Source organism: Triticum urartu, chromosome 1A (genome assembly GCF_056163025.1).
Source record: "Triticum urartu cultivar PI428250 chromosome 1A, HENAU_Tu73, whole genome shotgun sequence".
In the NCBI taxonomy this organism is placed as follows: Eukaryota; Viridiplantae; Streptophyta; class Magnoliopsida; order Poales; family Poaceae; genus Triticum; species Triticum urartu.
The window spans coordinates 356959912-356971143 of NC_141873.1; the positions used below are offsets into that span (position 1 = coordinate 356959912).

At 42.7% G+C, this 11232-nt stretch overlaps 1 protein-coding gene across 1 annotated transcript; it reads left to right on the plus strand.

Annotated features, from left to right (window-relative positions):
- Positions 1 to 1824: 1824 nt before the first annotated feature.
- On the plus strand, positions 1825 to 2960 carry LOC125533370 (Calcium-binding EF-hand family protein). The gene has a single exon (XM_048696974.2). The coding sequence runs from the start codon at positions 2067 to 2069 to the stop codon at positions 2646 to 2648; it is 582 nt and encodes a 193-aa protein (XP_048552931.1). The 5' UTR covers positions 1825 to 2066; the 3' UTR covers positions 2649 to 2960.
- The last annotated feature ends 8272 nt before the right edge of the window (positions 2961 to 11232 follow it).

Below are 11232 nucleotides of genomic sequence, written 5' to 3' on the forward strand. Positions count from 1 at the left end.
GATGTAGTCCGGCCTTGGAGCTCGGACACAAGAGGACATCGCCGCAGGGAAACAACTTCGAACCCGAGGTGTGGCGTAAAAAAATAACAAGGCATTCCTAAAGGCCGAAAACTTAAAGGGGCTCCTCAGATACCCGATGTGTAAACTCTTTGGATTCACTTCAGCGGTCCTCAAGATCGAAGATGAGGAGATTTGTTAAACTAGTTTTCAAGACCGACGACCGAAGATGAAGAATAGTTCGGAAGAATCGAGGAGCATCCTCAATTTGAAGACCGGTTCAGGGGGCTACTGACGGTGTCCTGGACTTAGGGGTACTCACCACATCGTCTCCCGACCAGCTGGATCGGGCCAAGGACCCCGATGGCGGTTCACTTATGGGCCACTTCGGACAGCCGATGCCGCATACAAGGAGGATTCCACAAGACTTGGCGCACAAGACAAGGACTCCTCTAAACCCTAGGCCTACGGTGCATATATAAACCGAGGCCAGGCTAGTCAATAGACAATCTAATATTCATTAGAACAATCTCGTGGTAGATACGTGTACTCTGTACTACACACCATATGAATACAATCAAAAGCAGGATGTAGGGTTTTACCTCCATCAAGAGGGTCTGAACCTGGGTAAAATCCCGTGTCCATGTTACCATCGCTCCAAGATGCCTAGCTTAGGACCCTTACTACGAGATATGTCGGATATAGAACCGACAGCGACCAGGCGGTGCGCCATTGTAGCCGAGTCGACCCGGACACTCCTGATGATCGACAAGACGGAGAATAGTGCCCTCTGGCACACAGGGCCCGCGCCCGAAGAACCCAGCGAGCCCTGGCACCCGGCGGGTCCCAGCACCAACTTCCTGGACGCTGACAACCCAGCCCCACATCCATGTAACTTTACCATTATAGCCCTGGGGGGTGACCTATAACCCCCCCACCCCCCACCCCCCCCCCCCAGGAGGCATCCATGCAGGGGGGGTCAAGCAAACGATCAGTAGCCCACACACACAGGAGAGGGAGCAGCCTAAGCCTTGGCATGTCTTCCTTCTTCATCCAAACAGCTCTAGGAGCAACTCTGTACTAGTTCATATAAACCACACTCGGCAGGACTAGGGGTGTTATCTCTCCGGAGAGTCCCGAACCTGGATATGTCTTGCGTCCCTCGCTCCTCATGCCGGCATTGCCTCTGGAGCCCACCTATGCCCTCGAGCCTCCTCTTTTCTTTAGCCACCCTTTGGCATCTACCGTGTGCCCACCACGACAAGAGGTCACGGTAGTTTCCTTCTTTGGAGACATGCGCACTTGTGGTTCAATGAATGAACTGGGAGGAGGGGGTCAGCAAATAAAATAAAAAACTGGCGCAAAGGAGTTCTGGCGAAAAACTCGGAGTGGGAGGCGGGAGATTAGTGAATGGGTGATATTTTCTTTGTTACTTTATAATAGGTTGGTTCATAATTCATTTTTTTATATTGAGTAGATTAAATAGCTCAGATCAAACTTAATTAAGTAGTGAATTTTATATTGAATATACTATAACAAATTGGATCAAACTTAATTCATGCTTTTTTATATTGAATATATTAAATAGCTTGGATTAAACTTAAGCTGCTATTTTATATTGACTGCATTTTTTATAAATCGGATCAAACTTAATTCGTGCCTTTTATACTTGATATTTATACTTGAATGAAGGAATATATATAGATATAAATGAAATTTTTTCTTTGTCCGGATATATATACAATAATTGGTGATTTGTAAATGCGGCAAGATAAATTCGAACCAACCATTTTGCGGCTTCTCTTTCTTCGCCGTGGTGTAATATATACCCGGTGCATTTCAACTATGCGGAGCACGTCGCCATGATCAATTGATCAGGGGAGGTCCAGTACAATCGTGTCCGTCTTCCCCGATCCGCCTCTCCGGCGCGCCAACTTCCTCGTAGCTGCCAGTCCCCCGCCTTCTCCGCGCGCACCACCCAAAATTCTCCCGACCCAACAACCTCCAACGCTCTCGACCGCCCCCTCTTCCTCTTCCTCCTCCCAGCCTCCCGATCGCTCCAGTGCGCCATGAGCGAGGCACCCGCGACGACCGCCGCCGCCGGAGACGACCCTGACGCCACCGCCACCGCCAATCAGCAGCAGCAGCAGCAGGCGCAGGCGCAGGCGCAGCCCGAGACGCAGGACGACGCGGACCAGCTGTCGGAGTTGCGGCAGATCTTCCGGTCCTTCGACCGCAACAAGGACGGCAGCCTGACGCAGCTGGAGCTGGGCTCCCTCCTCCGCTCCCTCGGCCTCAAGCCCAGCACCGACGAGCTCGACGCCCTCATCCACCGCGCCGACACCAACTCCAACGGCCTCGTCGAGTTCTCCGAGTTCGTCGCCCTCGTCTCCCCCGAACTCCTCGACGACCGTTCCCCCTACTCCGAGGACCAGCTCCGCAGGCTCTTCGAGATCTTCGACCGCGACGGCAACGGCTTCATCACCGCCGCCGAGCTCGCGCACTCCATGGCCAAGCTCGGCCACGCGCTCACCGCCAAGGAGCTCACCGGAATGATCGAGGAGGCCGACACTGACGGCGACGGCCGGATCAACTTCCGTGAGTTCTCCCGCGCCATCACCGCCGCCGCCTTCGACAACGTCTTCTCCTGACCGAGCCGTCGACCTGAGAGAGGCCCGACCATCCATCGCCTTCAACCTCCGTGCGGATTCGATCCATGTCGCGCGTCATCATTGATCGCGCTCTGTTGGTGTCCGTGCTTCTCTCGATCGTTTGTGTTCTTGTCCGGGGACGGGGAGGTCAGTGATCAGATAATTTTTAGGCTGCAGGTGTTGGTGAGATGAGCTGTTGTGTGTTATGAATAACAAACAGATTGAACAAACCCAGAATGACAGTGGCAAGATTACTTTAGGGGTCAAGGAATGAATTATCCATGCAAAATGCACATTGTGTTTGCTGATTAATTTGCTCCCGTCAATCGATCGTCCTAAATCTCGCAAGATGGTCATCTGATGCTCACATAAATCAAGTGTTCGACATTATTAAGGATAAGGAGAATTTGTCCATGAATGGTTGGGTCCATTATCAGTGACTTTGTTCTTTTTTTTTGCGGGGAGTGACTTTGTTCTTTGCTCATGTTGTCCAAGGAGGCAAGGACGAAGAGACGGCCGTCCTCATCCGTCTGCGAATAAGTGTACATCTAGTTTTTGTCAGTCAAAGTATTAAAACTTTGACCAACTTCATAAGAAAAAATAACAGCATTTATGACACTAAAGTAGTACCAATTTGATGTCATATATGCTACTACTATTTTCTATAGAATTGGTCAAATTTTAAAACATCGGACTTAGAACAAAACGTAGAAGTACACTTATTCGTGGACGGAGGAAGTACAAAACAAATTCAGCGCATGGCTGGCAGCCATTGCCTTTTTATTAGGTTAGGTTTTGTGTGAGCTGTTGAAGTATTCCTGTGATCACTCGTGTTGAACGGATCATGCGTGGTTATCTTTCACCACCAGCTGTAGCCGTCGGGATGCCTGGCCAGATTCCAGTGAAAAGGCTCAATGTGTCTCGAGTATGATTTGGCCAGATAGCTGTCTGCTGGTCGGTATTTCTTATGCCCTGTAGCTGCAATCATGCTTGTTTTAAAGGTGGATGGTCTCTCGTGTCCAACTAATTTGGACATAATAACAACCGAAGAAGTTGAGCTGTATGTTATTTTGTTGCACGACTATATTCTGTTTGGGCCATTCACAGTTGAGCTGAGAAGAAGAATATGACAGCCCTGGGAAGAGCGCAAAAGAAAAATATGATACTTTAAAGGAAGACTTGGAAGAAGATTCGGAAGACGGATAGAAGAGCCCAGAGGAAGATTTCATAAAAAAAAAGGGGGTTTGATTGAGCATCGAGAACACAAGGATTCTATGTTTGAAAATGATTTCCTTGGAATAATGCCTTTGACACCTATGAAAAGATGAAAAGCATATTTGGACAACCAAAAGTAGAAACTATTGAACCTGCCATTCTAGTAAGCAATCGACAAACTGAGATAATAAAATAAACTAAAAATAGTATGGAATCCAACTTTGGAGAGATATTTAATCTTGCTTCTAAAATAAATGGCAGTGTGATGTCACAAAATAGGAGATTTGATACTTTGAAACAAAGGGTTGATGCTCTTTGTGTTTTAAAAGAAATAAAAACTCTTAGCACCAAGCTTGATCGTTTAGTTCATATTATTGATAATGGCAAAGAGAGTGAAATAGCGATTGCTAGATCTCTTAAAACTAAGGATGACAACACTTGAAAGTATCCCTTACGTCTAGTTAGGGGCGTAAAACAATAACACTTGTTGGGAGGCAACCCAATAGTTATCTTTACTTTTCCTTTTTTGTTTTCTGTTTTTGAGTGTGCACACAATTATGCTACTATTATGGTTGTGTTTTTGTGTTTAAATTAGTGTTTGTGTCAACTATAGCCTTTGGGGTGATTTGGTTGATAGTTGATTTGATTCTGTGAAAAACAAAAAAAATTGCGCCGAGTAACATAATTGTTTAAATTCACTTGAATGCGATAAAATCCTGATTTTTTTACACATGGTTGATATAAAAATTGCCTACGTTGTCCTAATTGTTCAGAGAATTTTTTGGGGTTACAAAACTATTGAGTTCGTGCAGATCATCACAGTCTGTTCTGTTTTTTACATATTTTGTTTTCGCTGCATAGTTTGCTTGTTTTAATGAATTTATGGATTGTATCGGGGGGTATAAGTCATGGGGAAGTTAGAATACATTAGGTATTATGCAACAATAAAATATGAATGGGTTAACAACAGTACCTAAAGTTTATGATTTTTCTTGTTATACAAACGGATCTCACAAGTTTTCTGTTCAGTTTTGTGTGCTGAAGTTTTCAAGTTTTGAGTGAGATCACGATGGATGAAGGAATAAGGAGTGGCAAGACCCTAAGATTGGGGATGCCCAAGGAACCCCAAGGTAATATTCAAGGATACACAAGACTCTAAGCTTGGGGATGCCCCGGAAGGCATCCCCTCTTTCTTCTACCAACGATCGGTATATAACTTCAAGCTATATTTTTATTCATCACATGATATGAGTTTTTCTTGGAGCGTCGTGTATTATACGAGTCTTTGCTTTATTTGCTTTTTAGTTTTCCACAATCATCTTTGATGAATACACCTTTTGAGATGGACACACATTTATTCGTGATTTGTTAGAATATTGTAGGTGCTTCACTTATATCTTTTGAGCTATGCAATTGCTCTAGTGCTTCACTTATTTCTTTTAGAGCACGGAGGTGGTTATATTTGCACTCCCATGCTTCACTTATATTATTTTGAGAGTTTAATAAATAGTAATGGCAATATGCACGGGTTATGAAATTGGTCCTAATACGATGGGTATTCAAGAGGGATATAATAAAAACTTCCATGTAGATCACCGAATATGATAAGTTTGATTCCTTGCAATAGCTTTGAGATATAGAGATGGTAATGTGTGGGTTGTGCTAGTGAGTAATTGTGGTTTAGTAAGAATATTGGTGTTAAGGTTAGTGATTCCCGAAGCATGCACGTATAGTCTCTCATCATGCTAAGAAGTTAGGGCACGATTTATTATTGAGTGTCTTGCTTCCTGCTATTTCTTGAGCCTGCGTTTGTTTTTTCCTTGAAGAGGAAAGGGTGATGCGGCACGGTAGAGATAAGTATTTCCCTCAATTAAAAACAAAGGTATCAACACAGTAGGAGAAGAACGCGCAAATCACCAATACCTGCACAAACAATCAAACACTTGCACCCAACGCGAAAAAGGGGTTGTCAATCCCTTCACGGTCACTTGCAAAGGTGAGATCTGATAGAGATAAATAAAACTAAACAAAAAGATAACTAAGTAGTTTTCGATTTTTTGGTTTATAGATCTGAAAATAAAAGATTGCAAAATAGTAGATCGAAAACTAATATGATGGAAAATAGACTCGGGGGGCATAGGTTTCACTAGAGGCTTCTCTCATGAAGGCAAATAATACGGTGGGTGAACAAATTACTGTTGGGCAATTGATAGAAAAGCGCAAAGTTATGATGATATCCAAGGCAATGATTATGTGATATAGGCATCATGTCCGTGTCAAGTAGACCGACTCCTGCCTGCATCTACTACTATCACTCCACACATCGACCAACTCCTGCCTGCATCTAGAGTATTAAGTTCATAAAGACCAGAGTAATGCTTTAAGTAAGATGACATGATGTAGATGAATAAACTCAAGCAAGATGATGTAAAACCCATCTTTTTATCCTCAATGACAACAATACAATACGTGCCTCGCTACCCCTACTTTGTCACTGGGTGAGGACACCGCAAGATTGAACCCAAAGCTAAGCACTTCTCACATTGCAAGAAAAACCAATCTAGTTGGCCGAACCAAACCAATAGTTCAAAGAGAAATACAAAGATATCAAATCATGCATATAAGAATTCAGAGAAGATTCAAATAATATTCATAGATAATCTGATCATAAATCCACAATTCATCAAATCTCGACAAACACACCGCAGAAGAAGATTGCATCGGATAGATCTCCAAGAACATCGAGGAGAACATGGTATTGAGAATCAAAGAGAGAGAAGAAGCCATCTAGCTACTAGCTATGGACCCGTAGGTCTGAGGTAAACTACTCATGCTTCATCGGAAGGGCAATGGTGCTGATGTAGATGCCCTCCGTGATCGAATCCCCCTATGGCAGGATGCCAGAAAAGGCCCCAAGATGGGATCTCATGGGAACAGAAGGTTGCGGCGGTGGAAAAGTGTTTTCGTGGATGCTTCTGGAGGTTCGGAAATATATGTGAATATATAGGAGGAAGAACTAGGTTAGGGGGTCGCCGAGGGGCCCACAAGGTAGGGGCGCCCCCCTAGGGTGCGCCTTCCACCCTTGTCACCGCCTCTTGGCTCTTCTGACTTGCACTCCAAGTGTCCCGGGTGTCTTTTGGTCCAAGAAAAATCATCACGAAAGTTTTATTTCGTTTGGACTCTGTTCGATATTACTTTTCTGTGAAGCTAAAAAACAAGGAAAAACATAAACTGGCACTGGGCTCTAGGTTAATAGGTTAGTCCCAAAATAGTATAAAATAGCATATTAATGCATATAAAATATCCAAAACAAATAATATAATAGCATGGAACAATAAAAAATTATAGATATGTTGGAGACGTATCACTTCGCGTGAAGGTCGGGGGCGCACGATGGTTAACTCCTATCAACCTCCCACCTAGGGGCATGCATAGTAGTACTTTGCCTCGAGGGCTAATAGACTTTTGTAATAAATATGTGAGTTCTTTATGACTAATGTGAGTCCATGGATTATACGCACTATCACCTTTCCGCCATTTGCTAGCCTCTTCGGTATCATGCATTGTCCTTTCTCACCTCGAGATGTGGTGCAAACTTCGCTGGTGCATCCAAACACTCTATCACACATAAGCCTCTTTATATATTCCTCAAAATAGCCATCATACCTACCTATTATGGCATTTTCATAACCATTCTGAGATATATTGCCATGCAACTTCCATCGTTCCGTTATTATGACACACATCATCATTGCCATATTGCTTTGCATGATCATATAGCTGACATATATAGTATTTGTGGCTCAACCACCATTCGTCATTTTTTATACTTGTTACGCTAGATCATTGCACATCCTTGTACACCGCCAAAGGCATTCATATAGAGTCATATTTTGTTCTAGTATCGAATTGTAATTTTTAGTTGTAAGTAAACAGAAGTGCGATGATCATCATGATTCATTATTAGAGCATTATCCCAGTGAGGAAATAAAAAGAGAGGCCAGAAAGAGCCCAGAAAAAAGAGGCCACAAATAGCCCACCAAGAAAAAGAGAGAAAAAGAGAGAAGGGACAATGTTACTATCTTTTTCCACACTTGCGCTTCAAAGTAGCACCATGTTTTTCATATAGAGAGTCTCCTATATAGTCACTTTCATATACTAGTGGGAATTTTTCATTATAGAACTTGGCTTGTATATTCCGAAGATGGGCTTCCTCAAATGCCCGAGGTCTTTTAGAGCAAGCAAGTTGTATGCACACCCACTTAGTTTTCATTTTGAGATTTCATACACTTATAGCTCTTAGTGCATCTGTTGCATGGCAATCCCTAATCCTTGCACTGACATCAATTGATCAGCATCTCCATAGCCTGTAAATGTGAGACTTTCTCCGTTTTTCTCTTCTCCAAATTAATCTTTACCACTGCATTTTATTCTACCCATAGTGCTATATCCATGGCATGTGCTAATGTATTGCGTGGGGGTTGAAAAAGCTGAAGCGTGTTAAAAATTATGAACCAATTGCTTGGCTGACACCGGGGTAGTGCATGATTTATACTTTGCATTAAGAAGATGGAGCATGACAAGGCTATATGATTTTGTAGGGATAACGTTATTTAGCATTTATATTTTGAAAGGCATGATTGTTTGTTAGTATGCCTGAGTATTAACGTCTTTATGTCAAATTATAGACTATTATTTTGAATCATTCGGATTTAAATATTCATACCATAAAAGAAAGATTATATGATATACATGTTAGGTAGCATTCCACATCAAAAAATTTGTTTTTATCATTTACCTACTTGAGGACGAGCAGGAATTAAGCTTGGGGATGCTTGATACATCTCCAACGTATCTATAATTTTTTTATTGTTCCATGCTATTATAGTATCAATCTTGGATGTTCTATATGCAATTTTATATCATTTCTGGGGACTAGCCTATTGAGCTAGTGCCTAGTGCCAGTTGTTGTTCTTTGCTTGTTTTGGGGTTTTCAAAAAATCAATATCAAACAGAGTCCAAATGGAGAAAAAACTTTGGATTATTTTTTTATGGAGCGAAGGGACCCTAGAAGGTTTGGCAGAAGACCTGAAGAGCCACGAGGGACCGACAAGCTCGGGAGGCGTGCCCCCAAGCTTGTGGGCCCCTCATGGCACCTCTTGACCTAATTCCACCTTTATAAATTCCCAAATATTCCCAATACATCAGAGAGCCACCTCAAATACTTTTTTCGCCGCCGCAAGTTTCTGTTCTTCGGCATCTGGAGGCCTTTTCCGGTACTCTGCTGGAGGGGGGATTGATCACGGAGGGCTTCTAAATCAACCTTGATACCCTTCCGATGATGCGTGAGTAGTTTACCACAGACCTATGGGTCCATAGCTAGTAGCTATATGGCTTCTTCTCTCTCTTTAATCTTCAATACAATGTTCTCCTCGCTATTCTTGGGGATCTATTCGATGTAACCTTCTTTTGCAGTGTGTTTGTTGGGACCCGATGAATTGTGGGTTTATGATCAGGTTATTCATGAATATTAACTAAGTCTTCTCTGAATTCTTTTATAAATGATTATTATAGCTTTGTATTTCTCTCCGATCTATCCATTTGGTTTGGCCAACTAGATTGATTTATCTTGCAATGGGAGAGGTGCTTTGTAATGGGTTCAATCTTGCAGTGCTCAGTCCTAGTGACAGAAGGGGGCATGACACATATTTGTATTGTTGCCATTAAGGGGAAAATGACGGGGTTTGTTCATATTGCTTGGGTTTACTTTGTCTACATCATGTTATCTTTCTTAAGGCGTTACTCCATTTTTCATGAACTTAATACCCTAGATGCATGCTGGATAGCTGTTGATGGGTGGAGTAATAGTAGTAGATGCAGGCAGGAGTCGGTCTACTTGTCTTGGACATGATGCCTATATACATGACCATTGCCTTGAATATCGTCATAAATATGCGCTTTTCCAACAATTGCCCAATAGTAATTTGATTACCTATCGTATGATTTTTGTTTGAGAGAGAAGCCTCTAGTGAAAACTATGGCCCTCGGGTCTACATTTATCATATATTAAATACAAAAATACATTACTATAATTTATTTACCATTATTTTAGTTTATGTTTTATCTATCTATCTATCACTATCAGATTTGATCCTTGCAAATAACCGCCAAGGGGATTGATAACCCCCTTGACTGCGTTGGGTGCAAGTATTTGCTCTTTTATGTGTAGGTTGTTAACGAGGTTTCATGTGGTTCTCCTACTGGACTGATAACCTTGGTTCTTAACTGAGGGAAATACGTATCTCTATTGTACTGCTTCATCCTCTCCTCTTCGAGGATATAACAACGCAACTCACAAGTAGCAGTCTTCTCAAGACGTTTAGCTTTAATGTTATAGATCACCAACTTCAAGAGTCATCATGGATAAACCGTCACAAAATAGAGGTTTAATCAAAAATCATATTCTCATAATAATCCGAACAACTATTGTTTAAAACTTATAAGAATATCCATCACATAATCAATAGGATAATGCATTACTGATATGTCTCCAACGTATCTACTTTTCTTAACGCTTTTCCTCTTGTTTTGGACTCTAATTTGCATGATTTGAATGAAACTAATCCCGGACTGACGTTGTTTTCAGCAGAACTACCATGTGTGCTGTTTTTGTGCAGAAATAAAAGTTCTCGGAATGGAACGAATCTTTGCAAGGATTTTTTATGCAATAAATAAGAATTTCTAAAGCCAAGATCCACTAGAAGGGGGCACCTGGGTGGGCACAACCCACCAGGGCATGCCCCCCTCCTAGCACGCCCAAGTGGGTTGTCCCCACCTCGTGGCCCCCCAGACCCTGAAACCGACGCTATAAAATCCTATTTTTCTAGAAAAAAATCAGGGAGAAATAATTGTTGCGATCCACGAGACGGAGTCGCCGTCACCTCCTGTTCTTCATCGGGAGGCCAGATCTGGAGTCCGTTTGGGGCTCCGGAGAGGGGGATCTTCGTTCTTCGTCATCACCAACCCTTCTCCGTCGCCAATTCCATGATGCTCCCCACCATGAGTGAGTAATTTCTTCATAGGCTCGCTGGTCAGTGAGGAGTTGGATCAGAATCATCATGTAATTGAGTTAGTTTTGTTAGGGCATGATCCCTAGTATCCACTATGTTCGAAGATTGATGTTGCTATGACTTTGCCATGCTTAATGCTTGTCACTTTGGGCCCGGGTGCCATGAATTCAGATCCGAACCGTTTATGTTATCACCATTATATCCATGTTCTAGATCTGATCTTGCAAGTTATAGTCACCTACTACATGTTATGATCCAGCAACCCTGGAGTGACAATAGTCGGGACCACTCCCGGTAAT

Bases quoted from the DNA above. Each gene is read 5' to 3' on its own strand.
- LOC125533370 (XM_048696974.2), top strand. From the start codon at position 2,067: ATGAGCGAGGCACCCGCGACGACCGCCGCCGCCGGAGACGACCCTGAC.